General features: G+C 50.5%; 7 protein-coding genes across 7 annotated transcripts; 5 read left to right on the forward strand and 2 right to left on the reverse strand.

Annotated features, from left to right (window-relative positions):
* Positions 1 to 150: 150 nt before the first annotated feature.
* Positions 151 to 3,525, reverse strand: AUEXF2481DRAFT_27478 (uncharacterized protein; the record flags this gene model as incomplete). The annotated part of the gene is made up of 5 exons (XM_013490303.1): positions 151 to 323; positions 389 to 2,547; positions 2,601 to 3,249; positions 3,305 to 3,383; positions 3,436 to 3,525. 5 exons carry the CDS (start codon positions 3,523 to 3,525, stop codon positions 151 to 153), a joined length of 3,150 nt encoding a protein of 1,049 aa, XP_013345757.1.
* A 1,074-nt stretch (positions 3,526 to 4,599) lies between these two features.
* AUEXF2481DRAFT_37741 (uncharacterized protein) lies at positions 4,600 to 8,710 on the forward strand. The gene has a single exon (XM_013490397.1). The coding sequence runs from the start codon at positions 4,633 to 4,635 to the stop codon at positions 8,464 to 8,466; it is 3,834 nt and encodes a 1,277-aa protein (XP_013345851.1). The 5' UTR covers positions 4,600 to 4,632; the 3' UTR covers positions 8,467 to 8,710.
* Positions 8,711 to 8,996: 286 nt separating this feature from the next.
* AUEXF2481DRAFT_95791 (uncharacterized protein) lies at positions 8,997 to 10,836 on the forward strand. Its single transcript, XM_013490551.1, has 3 exons — positions 8,997 to 9,355; positions 9,406 to 9,991; positions 10,042 to 10,836. Exons 1-3 carry the CDS (start codon positions 9,022 to 9,024, stop codon positions 10,349 to 10,351), a joined length of 1,230 nt encoding a protein of 409 aa, XP_013346005.1. The 5' UTR covers positions 8,997 to 9,021; the 3' UTR covers positions 10,352 to 10,836.
* Positions 10,788 to 13,903, forward strand: AUEXF2481DRAFT_27481 (glycoside hydrolase family 31 protein; the record flags this gene model as incomplete). The annotated part of the gene is made up of 5 exons (XM_013490304.1): positions 10,788 to 10,836; positions 10,887 to 12,755; positions 12,806 to 12,974; positions 13,025 to 13,598; positions 13,649 to 13,903. The coding sequence occupies 5 exons, from the start codon at positions 10,788 to 10,790 to the stop codon at positions 13,901 to 13,903; spliced, it is 2,916 nt and encodes a 971-aa protein (XP_013345758.1).
* A 971-nt stretch (positions 13,904 to 14,874) lies between these two features.
* On the forward strand, positions 14,875 to 16,110 carry AUEXF2481DRAFT_27482 (uncharacterized protein; the record flags this gene model as incomplete). Its single annotated transcript, XM_013490305.1, has 1 exon — positions 14,875 to 16,110. The coding sequence occupies one exon, from the start codon at positions 14,875 to 14,877 to the stop codon at positions 16,108 to 16,110; it is 1,236 nt and encodes a 411-aa protein (XP_013345759.1).
* Positions 16,111 to 16,143: 33 nt separating this feature from the next.
* AUEXF2481DRAFT_583643 (uncharacterized protein) lies at positions 16,144 to 17,445 on the reverse strand. Its single transcript, XM_013490563.1, has one exon. The coding sequence runs from the start codon at positions 17,167 to 17,169 to the stop codon at positions 16,198 to 16,200; it is 972 nt and encodes a 323-aa protein (XP_013346017.1). The 5' UTR covers positions 17,170 to 17,445; the 3' UTR covers positions 16,144 to 16,197.
* Positions 17,446 to 17,531: 86 nt separating this feature from the next.
* AUEXF2481DRAFT_27484 (uncharacterized protein) lies at positions 17,532 to 18,277 on the forward strand (the record flags this gene model as incomplete). The annotated part of the gene is made up of 4 exons (XM_013490306.1): positions 17,532 to 17,571; positions 17,627 to 17,964; positions 18,101 to 18,145; positions 18,170 to 18,277. 4 exons carry the CDS (start codon positions 17,532 to 17,534, stop codon positions 18,275 to 18,277), a joined length of 531 nt encoding a protein of 176 aa, XP_013345760.1.
* Positions 18,278 to 18,462: the final 185 nt, after the last annotated feature.

An 18,462-nucleotide genomic window follows, 5' to 3' on the forward strand; every position in this document is an offset into this window, starting at 1 on the left:
TCAGTCCACCCAGTTTGCTCGCTTGGAAACACTCCAAGACTTTTCGGAAAATGTTCGTCCTCCATCGCTGCTACGCGTTTCGCACAATCTTTTCTTTTCGATTATGCATTTTTTTCGTATTCTTCTTTTGGGGTTCTTGTTCTTCATTCATTAGATGCCGCCGTTGAGCGGTGCGGCTCCTTCAGAGACCTGCTGTGCTTGAGCGGCTTGTTGAGCAGCAATCTGATCGGCTTGATTTACAGCCGTCTGGATAATTTGTTGCTCTTCAGGGCTCAGCGTCTTGGTCAGATCTTGGTAGAGCTGAGGTTGTTGCTGCTGAAGTACTGTAGCGCGTTGTTAGTATTCTGCCTTGGGATCATAGCAATACGAGATGCGGTGTCAAACTTACGGAAAAGTGCTTGCTTGAACATGCCGTAAGGTTCCACCCTATCCAAGGGTGTCTCAAGCAATGACTCCTCTTCTAATTCATCATCATCGTCATCATCACCAATGGCGCTGAACTTGGATGCCTGCTGTGACAGGAAATCGAGGTAAGCGGCGCTTTCGTCCTTGACGTCGTCGGTCTCGCCCTCGATCTCCTCAGCTGCCCAGTCAATCTCACCCTCCCATTCTTCATCCTCCTCCTCGTCATCGTAGTCACCTCCAAGACCGAAGTCGTCTTCTCTGGTAGCCTCCTCGCGGTTCTTGATGGCCGCAGGAAGAGTCTGGAAAAGACGAACAATGCCTTGGAGCAGACGAGGCCAGCCAGGTTGTACGCTGACGGGCACTTGGTCTGCAGGCAAGATAATGAGAGAGGTGATGGCTGCAATTGACAACTTCTTGTCGTGGACGCGGGTGAAAATGTCGATGCTTGAGAACCACAAGCTGAAGAACTTGTTAGTCTGGCCATTGGACTCAAGGATGTGCAGCGCAAGGCTAGGGTTATAGTAGAGAGCATTGATAACAGTCTCCATCAAGTGGATGCGGTATGACTTGACCTTGACATCATCGCTGTTCAAAACGTTCATGGCGATCATGATGAACTCAGGAATGTAGTTGTCGATGTGTCCACGGAGAGTAAGCATGAGCATCTCAGCGAGCTTGCAACCGCAAATACGTTCAACACCACCAACAGAGTCGTTCGAGAAAATGGTGCGGATCATGTCCACAATGGCTTCCAGGTACTGAGGCTGGTGGATGAGAGCCTCGCTACCGTAGTTGACAAAGTTCTCGAGGGCGGGGAGCATATCTTCGAGGTAGAGCTCAGCGCCAGACTTGAACGTTCTATGAATAAGCTCGAACGCGTTCCACATGGTAGGAGAAATGGTCTTGGCGGCGAAAGTGCAGCTGTCGATGATTTCGAAGACCTCGTTGTAGAGATCGTACAGCTTGTGCTCCAAGGTGATGGTAATGACGGGCATGAGGATGGTCTCGAGGTGAGCCAAAACGTCAGGAGTGCTCTCAAGAGTCAGAATGAGGGTACCGATGGTCTGGAGGACACCCAAAGCAGTGATGCTCTTATCGTCCAAGAAATCACCGTACTCGTCGTCACCCTCCTTCGATGAGTTACGCTCGATCAACTCACGGACGATACGGAGATAGGTGTCGCGAAGCTGCTCGCTGAGTGCAACGGCGAAGGGGGTGAGCTCAGCAGCGAAGACCTCAACAAAGTCCTCCATGACATTGGCAAGAGCATCGACATCGACCTCGTTAGCCAACTTGAGCAGCTGCTGCATAATCTGAGGGATATCTCCCTGCATGGAAATACGAATGACGTCGTGACGGATGAGAGGCTGCAGAGCGAGCGAAGCCTCGACACGAACGGGCAGCTCAGGATCAGCCATAGACTCAAGGATGTTGCGGTAGATGATGAGGAGATTGTTGGAGTCCTTGAAGTCGAGAGCCTCGAACTTCTCAAGGGTGTCGCAGGCACGAGCACGCAGGTATCCGTGAGGGCTGCGGAACTCAGGGAAGACGTGTCTCACGAAGAAGAACTCGACCTGGTCTGCGATGGGGCTCTTCTTGCCAAGTATAACACCAGAGAGAGTTCCAATCATGCGCAAAGCACCCTCCTTTTCTCTTGGGTTCTTCTGGTCTTCGGGAGCGGATTCGTAGCGGTTGACGACGTCGTTGATGTAGTTGAGGACAGAGAAAGTCTGCTTTCTGCGGGCCTTGGTCATGGTGACCAGGAAGTTTGTGGCGGCGACATCGGGAGCGGAAACCTCTTCGTAGAAGTTGAGCTTGCGGTGGAGGTACTCGGAGGGGTCGGTCTCGAAAAGCTCAATGTCCTCGTCAGACTGGCAGAGAACGGGGAAGATCAAGTGCTGGATCAAGATGGACATGTGCGGCTTGAGGTGGTCCCACATGGTCTTGGGCTTGATGCACTCCTCCATGAAGACCAGGGTGAAGCTCAAGCAGGGCTTGCTCAGCCATGTAGTCTTGCCAACCCACTTCTCGATCTGACCCAAGTAGCCCTTGAGGATCTCCGGGGCAAAGTCCTTGATGAAGCTCTTTGCGAAGTCGGTGTACTCGGCCTCGGTCTTTGAAAGGTTGGTTGGGTTTCCGTATCTGTGTTTGTCAGTATTTGTTTCCCTCCCAACTCTTGTCATAACAAAACACACCTGACGTATAGTCTGTTCAGGTTGACATATGACCACTTCTTGCACTTGAACCAGTGGTTCTGCTCGCGCTCGTCCACATCCTCGACCATTGCTTCGGCTGGGGGATCCTTTGCAACAACGTTCAAGAAAAGAGTGCACCAGCCAACAATCTGCTGCTGCTCGCGCAAATGACGGGGAAGCTCAAAGTAGATGGCGTGCTTGTAGGCCTTGAGAGCTGTACGCAGCATCTCTCCTGCCTCGAGACTGGTCTCATTGACAAGGCTGTTTGCGATTGCGAGCAGCTGAGGGAAGGTCATCTCGACAATCTTGTCAAAGTCGGCTCTTGTCTCGCCGGCCTTGAAACGGTAAACGCGGCAGATGGCCAGGAGGCACTGCAGACCGGCGAATACACTGCCTGCATCTTGCTGGTTCAGAAGGCTGATGGTGATGTTGAGGAAGTCGGGCCACTGCTCGGGGAAGTCGTAGTGCAAGATCTTTTGCAGGGTAGCAACAAGCTGAGCGCGGATTTGCGGCGGCGAAGCGGCGAGGATAGGGACGAGACGTTGGCGGATGACCTGCTTGTCACCCTCGGGGACGGCCTTGAATCGTGTTTGCTCGTTCTCGATGGGAGCCCAACCCTTGGTGATGCGGTTTTTGAGGTAGACGACGGCTGACGAACATGTCAGTTTCACGCTGAATGCCACAGATACGAGAGGGAGCCTTACTGGACAGGCGCACTGCAGTGTCTTGTTCGGCCTCAAGGATGTTCAGCAGCGCCTCGCAGAAGCCGGGTGTGTCTTCGGCCTGTTGGATGTGTTAGTCGTGTGCCTTTGTCTACCAGTATGCGCAGTGTTACATTTCGCAGATCCAGCTCTGCCTGGCGACGGGCATCAGCATTTGCATCCAGAGTGGCCTGGATGCGAGTCCTGAGGGCAGAGGCGTCCATGATGTGTGAAAGATTTCGGTTAAAATCCTGTGTCCCTCCGCGTCAAGTACTGCTTGAAATCAACTGGCGCCCCTCCAGAAATTATTGCAAATGGTCAGCCACGTCGGCTTTGGAAGTGATCACTTTCAATCTTCGGTGCTTGCTTCAGGGTCTGGCCGTGGGTTTTTTCGACAGGAGCCAAGCCAAGATCTCTGCCACTTCGCTGACGCCGTCTGACGCTGCCGTATCAACGACCGCCTCCACAACAATCAAAACAACACGAACCGTTGTTGATTTGCCTGCTATTCTCAATCTCAACAAGACGTGCTACTACACTATCACGCGACGCATCTGCTTCTGACCAGGCGCGCCCTCTGTTATCACATGGTGGCACAAGTCAATCATCTACTGTAGCTTGTGAGATGGCTTCCACGTGGGACACGCGCCCATGCGTCTCAGATGCCCCTCTGCTGCATCTCGAAAATCATTGCGACTCATTTTTACAGCCTCTGAAAACTGCAACTATACGAATACGCGTTCGAGGAGTATGAGTGCGTCTAGTGGGTTCATAAATGCTCTTGATTATTGTTAGACACGATCAATGTTGCTTGCTCTGCCGAGATCCTGACAATGAGCTGTCTGAATCACGACACTAATCACATAAATGCTGTGATTCGGCTGCTTGATCTGCCCCTTGGTCAAGACTGCGTAACTTATAGTTCGTGGAGCCGGGTTACAAGACAAGCAAGGCTCACACTCAAGACGAATCTCTGCCTGAGGTATGAAAAGTGGCTAGAAAGTGTGTGTACTTGTGTGGATTTGATTTTCACGCTTCAGGAATTTAGGCCCCAAAGACAGTGTGATGAAGACGAGTTATAGTATGCAATGAGTGAAATAGGTAACCAAGAGAAATGAACTCGCACAAGCAACACATCGAACTTGGATTGATCGTGGTGTGAACAAAAGAAGGCTTGGTGAGCAGTTTGGATTGGTGTGGAGCAAAAAGTCGATGTTGTCCGTGTTGATTGCGTCACCGATCGCGGTCAAACATTCGGCTTCAATTATCGATACTCAACCCTTCACTTTTACCAACACGTCGACTAGTTGATTTATACAAGTTTCTGGAACATGGACGATCTCACGCCTGCGCTCGAAAGGCTGCGTCTGGCAGATGCGCCTGCAGGAGGAATTGATGCTATCCTTGACCAGCAACGCCCAAGGAAGCGCACAAGAAGATCGCCTGACAAGATCCGCTCAAGTTTGGAGAAGGACTTTCTTGCGCCGTCTACATCCTTCAGCACACCATGGCTCGATCGTCTGCAACAAAGATGGGACTGTCCGACTAATTATGAGGAGCTCTTCGAATTGGCTCCCACGCAAACTCGCACTATCATCAGATTTACCCGTGAAGGTCTTGAGGGACGTGTCACTGGTTACAAGGAGGTTACCGTCCCTGCAAACAGTGCTACAGCAAAAAACTCTACTTCCATATTGAGAAAACCCGCGAATCGCGCGGACTTCGTGCGTGGTGCTGCTGGTTTCTTCCCCTTCGCTCCTGGCGGTTTGGATGCAGTTGAAGCCACCGCTGCTGCCGAGGACCAACTTCTGCTCGGCGCCCAGACCAACGGTACTGTTAAGCAAAGTGGTCTGGACAAGGTCATCAACTTCGGAGCTGACGGTGCGCTACTCGAGCTGCCGCCTGGATTTACTCGTGGTCTTGATCTGCAAAAGAAGGCCCCCACGGATGAGGCTACCGCTCAGGAAGTCGAGAACGTGCTTGAAGAGGAGCCTCAGGATCCTGTAGCTGCTAATGGAGATGTCGCAGATGAAGTCAAGCTTGCAGACGAGGACGAAGATGAAGGAGAGGAAGAAGAATTGGACGCCCTTCTGCCAGTTGAATTCCCTGCACTAGCTGCCAGAGGTCAGCTAGGTCTTTCAAGTAACAAGAGAACTGGTCACGAATGGGCTCACATGGTTGATGTCAACCGGCCTATGACCAATTTTCGAGATCTGGTTCCAGAGATGGCTCGTGAGTGGCCTTTCGAGCCCGACACTTTCCAAAAGGAAGCCATCTACCACTTGGAGAATGGTGACTCAGTTTTCGTTGCTGCTCACACGTCTGCCGGAAAGACGGTTGTTGCAGAGTACGCTATCGCACTGGCAGCCAAACATATGACCAAGGCCATCTATACTTCGCCTATCAAGGCGCTAAGTAACCAAAAGTTCAGAGACTTCCGTCAAGAGTTTGACGATGTTGGTATCCTGACTGGTGATGTTCAAATACGGCCAGAAGCAAGCTGTTTGATCATGACTACAGAGATTTTGCGAAGTATGCTGTACCGCGGCGCCGATATTATCCGCGATGTTGAGTTCGTCATCTTCGATGAAGTCCACTATGTCAATGATCTGGAGAGAGGTGTGGTCTGGGAAGAGGTCATCATCATGTTGCCTGAGCACGTCACACTAATTCTGCTCTCTGCGACTGTACCGAACACACTCGAGTTTGCTTCTTGGGTCGGCCGCACCAAGAAAAAGAACATCTACGTCATCTCCACACCCAAGCGCCCGGTCCCTCTAGAACATTATCTCTGGGCTGGTAAGGAGATGTACAAGATCGTCAATTCAGACAAACAATTCATCGAGAAGGGCTGGAAGGATGCGAACGATGTACTTTCTGGCAAGGATAAGATCAAGGCAGCTGAGGAGAAGCAGGAAGCAGCAGCTGCGGCTGCTAGAGGCGGCGGTTCGCAAAGAGGCGGACGTGGTCAGTCACAGCGCGGTGGTCCGCAGAGAGGTGGCGCGCAACGTGGCGGAGCCCAGCAACGTGGACGCGGTGCACCTGCCCAGCGTGCCCAAGGCAACATTGCCCGTACAGGTCGTGGAGGCGGCAGAACAACAGCTGCTCAAGACCGTAACATCTGGGTACATCTGATTCAGCACTTACGCAAGGAAGATCTGCTCCCTGCCTGTATCTTCGTCTTCTCAAAGAAGCGATGCGAGGAGAACGCCGAGGCTCTGTCAAATCTGGATTACTGTACAGCGACCGAGAAGAGTGCAATTCACATGATCTTGGAAAAGTCACTTGCCCGACTCAAGCCTGAGGATCGCCAACTGCCTCAGATTCGCCGTCTTCGTGAGCTGCTCAGCAGAGGTATTGCCGTTCATCATGGTGGTATGTTGCCAATCGTCAAGGAGTGTGTTGAGATCTTGTTCGCAAAGACTTTGGTCAAGGTTCTGTTCGCTACCGAAACGTTTGCTATGGGTTTGAATTTGCCAACCAGGACCGTCGTATTCTCTGGTTACCGCAAGCACGACGGCCGTCAGTTTCGTGATCTGCTACCCGGCGAGTACACACAGATGGCTGGAAGAGCAGGAAGAAGAGGTCTTGACCCTGTCGGATCAGTCATCATTGTCGCTCCCGGAGCCGACGAAGCGCCACCTGCTGGTCGACTGAGACAGATGATGCTGGGAGACCCCACCAAGCTTCGCTCCCAGTTCAGACTCACCTACAACATGATTCTGAACCTTTTGCGTGTAGAAGCCCTCAAGATTGAAGAGATGATCAAGCGCAGTTTCAGTGAGAACGCGACCCAGGCCCTGTTGCCCGAGCATGAACAGAAGGTCAAGCTATCTGAGGCTGATCTTGCGAAGATCAAGAGAGAGCAATGCGACATTTGCGACAAGGATCTCGAAGCTTGTCATACTGCAGCCATGAGATATCAGCAGCTCACTGCCGATCTACATCTTGCTCTCCTCGGCTCGCCGATCGGCAGAAGAATGCTGCATCCGAAGAGACTTGTTGTGTACAAGAGAGATGGAATCAGGACTGTGGGTGTACTTCTTCGTGAAGGTGTCTCCAAGGGCATTTCACCAAGTCTGTCGGTCATGGAGGTCGTTCCTTCCAAGTCGAAGAGGCAGGATGCTGATCTACTGCCATACCTCCCTCGCTACAGACGCCGTTTCACCCCGCAACCCGCAGATGCTGAGCATCTAAAGCTCAGACTTGCAACAGTACCATACAGTGAACTCGAATGCTTGACCGCAAGCACTCTGCAGTTTGATGTCACAGGTGCCTCGAGCAAGATGCCTGAAGCTATGGAGCAGCTTAAAGAGCAGCTGCTGGGCGCATGTTCAAGCTGGACATCAGCCACTTGGAATGAAGCCGACTACTCTAGAATCAAGGAAATCGGCATTCGCAACATCATCGACGAGCGCAACAAAGCAGCCTACGATGCACAGGAAGGCAAGGAGAGTATTCTCTGTGAAAACCTGGACAGGCACTTCGCTATGATGCATGACGAATGGCTCATCAAGGAGAACATCAATCAATTGCGGGCCTTGATGTCGGATCAAAATCTGCAGCTGTTGCCCGACTACGAACAGCGTATCGCGGTACTCAAGGACCTTGGTTTCGTGGACGAAAACTCTCGCGTTGAGCTCAAGGGCAAGGTCGCGTGTGAGATTCACTCTGCTGATGAACTCGTGTTAACAGAGTTGGTTCTCGAGAACGTACTTGCCGATTATGAGCCAGAGGAGATCGTAGCGCTACTCTCTGCATTCGTCTTCCAAGAGAAGACAGATCAGATCCCTACCATGACACCAGCATTGGAGCGTGGACAGGAGACGATCATCAAGATCTCTGAGAAGGTCAACCACTACCAGACGCTCCATCAAGTCATCCTTTCCGCCGATGACTCTAACGACTTTGTGAGCAGACCTAGATTCGGACTGGTCGAGGTGATTTACGAGTGGGCACGTGGTATGTCGTTCAACCGTATCACCGACTTGACGGATGTTATGGAGGGCACTATCGTGCGTGTGATTACACGTCTGGATGAGACTTGCAGAGAGGTCAAGAATGCTGCAAGGATTATCGGTGATCCGACGCTGTTCACAAAGATGCAGACCTGCCAGGAGATGATCAAGCGCGACATCTGTGCTACTGCATCGCTATACATGTAAAGGAAGGGATAATGGGAAGATAGCTTCGGCCTAATACCACAGACTTTTTCAATCACCGATGACTGATCCCAGATTGCTGACCGGTGATGCTGTAGTCGACTTGTGCTTGATTGTGTGCTTATGGCGTAGTTGATTACAGGCGTCTCCAATTTTCACTCACCACTTTTGTGCAAGTCTCAGTGCTTCCTTCCCGTATGCAAAATACTAGACACACCCTCTCTCTCTCTTCCTGATGATCAAAGCAGGCAACGACGAGCTGTAGAAAGGCACAGTCATACCTCGTGTCGGTAAACCTAGCGCAGGAAATCGACGACACGAAGTATCTCGATAACATCGTTGCAGGTTAAGAAAGTATTGTGTTTTGAGGCAGCTCTAAGTGGTCCAGTATTTCTCGCGCGGGGCTAGTTGTGAAGTGGGGATGTAATGTGATGCATGCATAAGGGAACTAGGCAATGATCGACATCGAGATAGCCGATACAACTTCGTCATCATCCACGAACAGTGACCCCGTTTCCGTCCTCTGCGCTATCCTTAAAGCAAGTTTCAATTATCGCAATGTCTACCAAAGATGAGTTGGAGAAGTCGCTGCCACTCCCGTCGGCACCTATCATCAGCATTTCGTCTTCTGTGGTGATTCAGCCGCCGTTGTCAAGATTGGGCAAGGGTCCTGCTCTCATCTTACTGATTGACCAAGAGTCTGCATCGAAATCTCCGACAGACAGTATCGACCCTCCGCCATTACAAAAATGGGCGGAGGAGAGTTTTGTTGTTGGTCAAATAGACGTGACCAGCCTTTCAACCAAGAGCTTTGAGGCCACCCTGTCCGAGACCATCAAGCATATCAAGGACCATGCCTCCTATGACGGCAATGAGAAAATCGGATTGATCGGTAATCGTGCTTCTATCAACGTGATTGTAAGCAATACTAACAAGGATCAGCATATCTTTCAACATGGCTTACAGAGATTGTCGGAGCACTAGAAACATCTTCGGACATCGCCTCGATGGTAGTCTATGGATCTTCAGAAATACAGATCACCAAGCCAACGCTTTTCCACAAGCTTGGAGAACCGCCGATCCCAATCAAGAAAGATGCATCGAAGAAGAACAAGACTTACTACTATCCTAAGGTGGAACCGTTCTTCGTGCTTCCAGCACACAAGTCTTTCCACGCTTCTTCGGCATCGGTGTCACACACACGCACACTCTCCTTCCTTAAACCCATACTCTGTGGTCCGTGGTTCGATCTCGAAGAGATATGGGAAGAGCATACCCTGTATGAGTTTGGTGAGAGGGCCGTTGATAAGACCATGTCTACTATGGTGCAAGAGCCATACGTCAACCATATCCCTACGATAACTGGTGGTATCGGTAGAGCAAGCTTGACAAATTTCTATCGCAATCACTTTGTCTTCAACAATCCTGACGACACTGCTTTAGAGTTGGTCAGTCGGACTGTGGGTATCGATCGAGTCATCGATGAATTTGTCTTCAATTTCACCCATGATCGGGAGATCGATTGGCTGTAAGTACACTACTTATGGTGCTTGGTCAGAGGTATGCTAACATCGACAGCCTACCGGGTATACCACCGACAGGGAAGAAGTGTCGCCTACCATTCACTAGTATCGTCAACATACGAGGAGATCGCTTGTATCATGAGCATATTGCTTGGGACCAAGCTACTGCTCTTGTTCAGCTGGGTTTACTCCCGGAATACCTGCCTTTCAACTATCCAATCGAGGGTAAGACTGCCGCTCCTGGTAAGCACTTCGAGTACAGAGTGCCAGCCGCTGGTGCAGAGACTGCCGAGAAGCTGGTAGACGAGTCTTCTGTCGAGTCGAACCAGATGTTCAAATTCGCTACCCGACTGATTGATGATTAGAAGTCGCGGGTGCCACGTTTTCCAGGATCTGCTTTTTCGTGTTGCAAATCTTGCCGACAAGGTCGAATGGAAGTTTAAGCGCAAAAGTAGATCGGGTGTCGTCGGCCTGACATTTAATTGCCCCGCATGTTTTCGCGTGTGCATCGGTGTAGATCACCAAGTACCATGATGGCATAGCGCGGGGAAGAAACTCAATTTCTATGCGGCCCCAAACTGCATATTGACAAGATGCTTTATCGTAATTTCCCATATAGGCAGTAAGATCGAGATTGGTGATGTGAAGCCTTGATAGAAAGACTATTCAAGCATACCAGCCGCGTGACAAGCTATCTCATGACGTCTTATTCTACCCTCGGACATGGCTATATATCCTGGCACATTTCCTGTCGGTACTAGGCGATACCAGTTGACCTCTATAATTTGACTGCCTAGCAAAATGACACTGTCCTCTGCGGTGATAGGGCTGTTGGTAGCTCTAGCTACAGGTGTGTGATATCAATCGCTGTCACAACGTCCTATTAACTTTCTGCATTAGCTCAGCAACCACAATATCCTCCCGCTTTTCCTCTGCAGCCGTCTTTGGCATCGGCATACAACAACGCTCCAAGTGTTCTTCCCAACATTCTTGATAGCAGTGCTCCCAATGCTCAAGTAGTGTGTTCGGGCTACAAAGCCTCAAACGTTCAACAAAGCAGCTCGGGTATCCAGGCCGATTTGACTTTGGCTGGTACAGCATGTAATGTGTACGGTAACGATATTAAAGATCTTGTTCTATCTGTCAGGTACCAGAGTCAAAGCAGACTCGCTGTCAGCATCACTCCAAAGTATCTGGCTCCGCACAACGAGTCCCTCTACATCCTTAATGAGCGATTCACACCACTACCCGGAGCAGAAGACGGCTGTAGCAACACCACCAGCGACTTGGCTTTCTCGTGGAGCAACAATCCTACCTTCCAATTCATGGTGTCTCGCGTTGGCTCAGGCGAGACCATCTTCAGTACTTATGGAAAGAAGATTGTCTTCGAAGATCAATTCCTTGAGCTCGTCACCTCAATGGTGCCAGACTACAACGTGTACGGCCTAGCCGAGTCGTTCCACTCCTTCAGACTAGGAACCAACTACACGCAGACTTTCTGGAATGCGTACAACCTTGATAATGATCAGTTGCCTGATGTCAATGGACATAGCACGCATCCAGTATACCTCGAGACTCGCTATGGTAACGGCTCTTCGACATCGCATGGAGTGTATGCTAGAAACGCTCATGGACAAGAGTGGCTTCTCAGAGAAGATTCAATCACGTACCGTACGATCGGTGGTAGTTTCGACTTCTACTTCCTCAGCGGTCCAACTCCGAAGGAAGTCATCAGCCAGTACCAAGTCGGTATCGTCAATACACCCATCATGCAGAGCTATTGGTCACTCGGCTTCCATCAATGTCGTTGGGGCTACCTGAACTGGACCAATCTTCGAGATGTGGTCGAGCTATATGCCGAGCAGGGCATTCAGCTCGAAGGCATCATGAACGATCTCGATTACCTGAACTTGAATCGTATCTTCACAAACAATGCAAACTACCCTGTCGGTGAGGGCAAGGAGTTCCTGGACTGGCTGCACGCTCGCGGCCAGTACTACTTGCCTATTCTGGACCCAAACGTTTATGCTCCAGATCCGACCAACGCCAGTGACACATACGCCCCCTATGATCGTGGTGTAGAGCTTGAAGTCTTCATCAGGAACGGTAATAACAGCCTATACTACGGCATGGAGTGGAACGGTTTCAGCGTCTGGCCCGATTTCTCGGTCCCACAAGCTCAGCAATTCTGGACTGAGCAGTTTGTCGAGTACCGCAAGAAGTTGGCCTTCGATGGTTTCTGGCTCGATGTCAGTGATCCAACGTCATGGTGCACCGGAAGCTGCGGTCAGTACCAGCGAAGCCTGAACCCAGTACATGTGCCCTTCGCACTACCTGGAGACCCAAACACGAGTATTGCTGTCGATTTCCGATATCCCGAAATGTTCAACATCACAAATGCGACCGAAGCAGCTGCAGCCAGTGCCTCAAGAGCCTCACAGATGTCGGCTTATCCTTCGATGACGCTTGCACCTTCTCCTGTGTTGAGACGCACACTTGCCACACCCGGTGTTCGTAACATAAACTTCCCGCCCTACGCCATCAATAACTTTTTGCCTGGACACAGTCTGTTGAAACAAGTAATTGCACCGAACGCCACTCATCTAGACGGACCATACAATAGCACCGAGTATGAATTGCATAATCTGTACGGCCATCTCAGTGGTAACGCGACATACAATGCACTTGTTGAAGTGTATGAAGGCAAGAGACCGTGGTTCATCGCCAGAAGCACTTTTGCTGGAAGTGGAAGCTTTGCTGGCCATTGGGGTAAGTGCGACCATAGACATCGGTCAACGTGATTATGCTAACATCAACAGGCGGTGACACGAATTCCGACTGGGGCGACATGTATTTCGGTATCTCGCAAGCATTGCAGTTCTCCATCGTTGGTATTCCATACTTCGGTGTCGAGACGTGTGGCTTCAATGGTAACTCAGACATGGAGCTGTGTACAAGATGGATGCAGCTCAGCGCTTGGTTCCCAATGTGAGTGACAAGGAAGGAGCGCCTAGGGACGCCACTAACGCTCGACGCAGGTATCGCAACCACAACAACCGTAATACGATTGCACAAGAAGCATACCGATGGTCAACCACAGCTGAGTCGACTCGCCGCATTATGAATATCCGCTACTCCTTGCTGCCGTACACATACACACTCTTCCACAAAGCAAACAAGGCCGGTGAAACCGTGCTCAGAGCTCTGGCATGGGAGTTCCCCGATGATGCCTCGCTCAAGGCCATTGACAACCAATTTATGAGTGGTCCGGCATTGCTAGTGACGCCAGTGCTCGCACCACTCGCTACCACAGTTCAAGGAGTGTTCCCTGGAGTGGCTGCCGGAACAATCTGGTATGATTGGTACACCCTGCAAAAGGTAGACGTAGTGGCCGGTGAGAACAAGACGATGAGCGCACCAATCGAGCATCAGCCAATCGCTGTCAGAGGCGGCTACATCATTCCCATTCAAAAGGCTGGAAACACGACTGCCATGTCTCGAAAGAGTCCTTGGAGTTTGCTCATCGCCCTTGACAAGGATGGTAAGGCAAGCGGTGAGCTGTATCTCGACGACGGCATCAACATTGTTCAGAATGCGACCAAGAACGTCGAGGTAGGTCTACTCTTTGCTCACTACTGCTGTGCTTCACTGACCATCATCAGATCGAGTTTTCAAAGGGCATGCTGTCTACCAAGGTGGCTGGTGACTTCCAGGACGGTATCCCACTAGCGAACATCACGATCGCTGGAGCATCGGCTTTGCCCAAGGATATTAGTCTTCACATTGATGGTGCAGCATGCGAAACTGCCGTTGTTGAAGTTAAGACTGGTGGCGATGTGACTTATATCACCGGGCTTGAGGGTGTGACGACGGGTGGAGCCTGGCAGAACGATCTGACGCTCAAGTTGGTGTACTGAGCTGGTAAAGGCAAGCGTCTCACTGGAAACGCAGTAATGTAGCGCAGCAGTAGAAGGGATGTCCTAAAGCACGCCGTCTTGTCGACATCCACTCCCAAATCATGTGCTCTGTGTTGCAGAAAGTCGAAGAGAAAAAGGCAGACGCATGGCGTGTGCTGGTGTGTATCGGTGCTTTAAGTGATCAGAGATTTGCGCTCAAGATTCGGCAGCGCTTTCTGCACCAGATCGTGCCTGCACAACACGACTAGATCTTTGCCAAACAGGCAGATATGACGAGGTAAAATGTGTATCGGACGCGACTAAATTCCGTGTTTGTAGAAGGTTGGACCGTCTCGTCCAACAGCTCGTCGATGACGCATGCTGCTCCGCTCGCCAGCATCTCCCAGCCACCTACCTTCTTTCCTCCTTAAGAAGGAGAATTGAATAACATTATGCACGAATTGCCGTCGACACAACATGGCCGTTCTTCCGAATGAGATTAATCTTGAGATCGTCAAATACTATCCGGCATTCACCAGGTTCAAACATCCCAACGACGTGCTTGAGGAGTACACCGTTGTGAAGATCACGCTCGCCAGCCTGTGTCTTGTTTCCAGAGCATGGCACAACATAGCCCAGCCCCTTCTCTATCGAGACTATATCAAGAGTGAAAAGACTGACCCAAATCTGGACCATGATGAGTACGATTAAGCCAAGATTGAAGCTATGGAGAAAAGAGGTGAGGACATCTCGGCATTGACTGATGAAGAGACGGGCTACACAGATCACCGAAAACCAATCCAGCTCGGGATGTTCATCCGAACGATGATTGAACGTCCAGATCTAGCTGAAAATGTCGAGTGCCTTTCAGTCAGCAACTATTGGGATGAGATGGCGCATCTAGAGCTGTCGTACGGCAGGACAGACGTCAATGCGGGCTTGGGCGAAATGATGGTCAAAGCCAGTCATAAGGTTCCACCGCAGAAAACGAAATGGCATTGGCGAACCTCCGAATGGCAATCAGACTGGCATCAGACTGGCGGAATGAACTTCGTGGAGGTGACGAAGTCGCAGAAGAGGCTCTTTCGATGGTTTTGTTACCCAACATAAGGTGGCTAGACCCCGGAACTTCCTCGCCAGATTATGGATGCTATATTCAGGATCTTTGGCGTCAGTTGTTAGGATCACAATCGGATATCAAAGTAGAGCAGCATGGACAAGAAGAAGATATCAAAGTCGACTTTTTGTCTCAGAGCGGAACGCCGTCTAGCTTGTCACGCCTTGAGTACTTCTCTGCTAGGGTCGACGAGCTGGGAAACACGTATGCGCCAAAAATCAGCTCAGTCAGCGATATCTTGACTATACCTTCAATTAGAAGCTTCTATGGCTTTGGCCTCCAGGAAGAGGAGTGGAGCCACAACACTCAACCACCATTAGGGCAACTCAAGCACCTGTCACTTGACGAGTGTAGTATATCAGAGTCTGTCCTGGTACTTCTTGTGGATTCCCTTGAAGCACTCGAGTCTCTATACGTCACATTTTCGTACTGCACCTATGAAATCAGCCTTAGCATGTGGACCATATATGCTCTGGCTCGCCGTAAGGAGACACTCAAAAACTTGAGTCTGTTTCTCCCGAATGACTCTGAACCGCGTGACAGAAATGAGCTGTTCATCAATGCTCCCTTTGATCTACGTCTACTCGCAAGCCTCGAAACGCTTTCCATCGACTATGATATTTTGTTTCGCGAACGCAACTCGGAACCAGACCACCCGGACATTGTGAAGCTCCCGCACAATCTTCCAGAGTCTATGGAGCAGCTGAACATTAGGAACTGCCGGCTTGACGAAGACATGGCAGAACGTGCTTCTCACTTGATCACCTCGAAGAGGAAATTCAGCAAGCTCAAGTCACTTGGAATCCACTTCAAGACTCTCGAGCCAGCGGACGATTTGGAGAAGGATGAATTGTCCCACCTATCGCTCGTGGTTGGGATCTTTGAGGCTTTGAGGATGAAGCTGAATATCTTTTCAGACGATGATAAGGTCATAGTCTCGCACCCAATGTTTGATCCGAGCAATCGTCGTATCCGCGACGAAGAGGAAGAACGGTCCGACGTGTCAGATTCTGAGGAAGGCTCATGGGAAGGTGAGAGCCACGAAGACGAAGAGTTGAGCGAGGATGTCAATAATGATGAACAGGGTAGATACAATCTGAGGCCAAGATAAGGCTCCGTCGCTGCGCAAACATAAAGCAGCAGAATCTAAGATCAACGTCTATCAGTATCGAAAAAAAAACATTCGGGTATCCCAAGGCTAAGCGACTGCCACTCCAGACAACATTGACATCCACCAGAAGTACTTCCACTTGGAATACATCCCCTTGTCGTTGTAAAACTTTCCCTTCCTTGATAACCTAGTGACGATACCAATGCAAGACATGATCAACACAGCCTGCTCCAGTTCGCTCTCTGCATTAATCAGCCATCGCACTGCCGTCTGCTTCTTTCCCTCCTTTGTGGTCGTTAGGCTGGCAATCAGAGCACCTCCTGCACTGTAGTCGCGTAGGTCATAACGCGCTGGAGTCGGGCCAGTGATGTCTCCACCCTGGTATGTCCATACGAATTGCTTCGTACGGAAGTCCAGACCTTTAGGCACCTTTAGTGTGAAAGTCCTTGGATGAGGGTATCCAATACCAGCAACGACATCGACCAGGGGCGCAGACAGGAACTTCTTGTTGTCTAGACCGATGATGGATTCATCTCCAGTGGCTCCTTCAATGACGATAGCGCAATGTATTCGAAATGTGTTGTGTGCTTCTGGGAATGATAAACAACCCAGCGCTTTGTTGGATTTTGAGGCACCTGCATGAATCCAGACCTTTGATTCTGAACTGCGATCTGAGGCGAAACAATATTTGTCTATTTCATTGCTGCGGACAAGAAGTTTTGAGCTGACGATCGAAGCCCGGACAAAATTATAGACAGGTCGAGAGTTTGTGTCAAGAGCAGCATCAGAGTATGTGGGAATGGTCGAAGCAGTTTGAGACCGTGATGGCATGCGTGAAACAGTTTCGGAGTCGACCACTGTGTCTAAAGCCGCTTGGGAATAGGCCGGCAGATCGGAATCAGTTGGGTGACCACTGTCACGCCTGGGCCCAGACCTAGAAGAACTAGCTATGGCAGCACTCTTCTCCATCATAGGTACACTTGACTCGTATTGACTGGTTCGAAACGAGGAAATATGAACGGAAAGACTCCGAGTTCTGGTGGCCAAGGGTCCACTCATGTATTTGTATGCATCATCGGTTGTCGTACCCCGTGACAACACCCGAGCAACTGGCCCGAGGAAGGGTCATGCGGCTTTTATCACCACTGAGGCTTATAAGTCCTCAGGGCCCAGGCATCTTCGTGTCAATTGTGCCCGATGCCTGGAGGCTAGCGAATCCTTCAGACATTCTTGGGCGCGAATTCATGTCCAAGGGATAAATCAATCAACAGGAAGACGCGCCCTCGGCCGTCTTTGCCGGAGCGCCAAGCCCGCGTTCTTGAGAGACTGCTGGTGGAGTAACTTTGGGCCCAGCCTCCCGCAGACCGCTCGCATCAACTTCAGGTTGGAAACAGATCCGCTCAACCAAGGTCAAGCAAATTATGACGCGATGTCAATATCGCATCTTCGACATTAATCGCAGTCCGTACTGATCGAACATCGACGTCGACTTTGCAAGCTTCACTCGGCATTTTAGTAAAGCTCATCGCCAACGTCGATGATGTTATAGCAACCATCCGCTATGGCAGAAACCGAAACGGTTCAACGACGAAGACCACGGTAGCTTGGAATATGCAATCAAAGCAAAAATTAAGAATCCTCGACGAGTGGTACTGTAGTGATGATTCAGCACACGAACAACCTGATTATCACATCCGGTCGCGTACCACAACTTTCGAGAACATCATTGCTTGCGAGCTCACGCAAGACGTTGCTAAAGGGTGCTCGGACGACAGAAATATCGAGACTCAGGGGACAGATTGTCGGAAGTCGTTCCCACCTCACCTTGATGATAATGCTACGGCAGATGCAGAGGTAAGTTGGCGCAGATTTGCTCCATGACAAAAGTTTGTACGTGAAGATGTGTCGAAAAGAGGCGTGGTACACCTCTTACGTCCGTCCACCAGCTTTGGTCGGAAATCGAGACGGGCTGGGATATGACGGCTTGTAGCATTGGGCTTACGTTGTCGTCACATCCAACGTCGTCCTATGCCTCGTGAGTATTATTACCTTCGTGTAGTCACTAACATTGACGAGCTTAATCAAGCTCTGCCATTACGACGTCGACGAGCACTATATGCTCGCTCTAAATCTTGGTCATCACATGCAACTCATGAGAGCACAGTGATAATGTGCCCATCGAATACCGTGATTGCGATCTTCTATCAGTCGCTCTCCGCTGAATGGCCTCTCGCCAATCTCTGTTCATCCAGTCGTTCCCTTCCCTCCACGCCCTCTTGTGCCACACACACACACACACATTGACGACAAGCTCTTCTCGACTGTCATCTAACCCCTCACACTAACAACAAT

This window comes from Aureobasidium subglaciale (assembly GCF_000721755.1).
Source record: "Aureobasidium subglaciale EXF-2481 unplaced genomic scaffold scaffold_5, whole genome shotgun sequence".
NCBI classification, from domain to species: Eukaryota; Fungi; Ascomycota; class Dothideomycetes; order Dothideales; family Saccotheciaceae; genus Aureobasidium; species Aureobasidium subglaciale.

What these genes read in the sequence shown, in the direction of transcription:
- AUEXF2481DRAFT_95791 (XM_013490551.1), top strand. Translation starts at nt 9,022, where the DNA reads ATGTCTACCAAAGATGAGTTGGAGAAGTCGCTGCCACTCCCGTCGGCA. An exon ending in TGAGAAAATCGGATTGATCG is followed by an intron (nt 9,356 to 9,405) that starts GTAATCGTGCTT and finishes AACAAGGATCAG; the next exon opens with CATATCTTTCAACATGGCTT. An exon ending in GATCGGGAGATCGATTGGCT is followed by an intron (nt 9,992 to 10,041) that starts GTAAGTACACTA and finishes TAACATCGACAG; the next exon opens with CCTACCGGGTATACCACCGA.
- AUEXF2481DRAFT_37741 (XM_013490397.1), top strand. Translation starts at nt 4,633, where the DNA reads ATGGACGATCTCACGCCTGCGCTCGAAAGGCTGCGTCTGGCAGATGCG.
- AUEXF2481DRAFT_583643 (XM_013490563.1), bottom strand. Translation starts at nt 17,169, where the DNA reads ATGAGTGGACCCTTGGCCACCAGAACTCGGAGTCTTTCCGTTCATATT.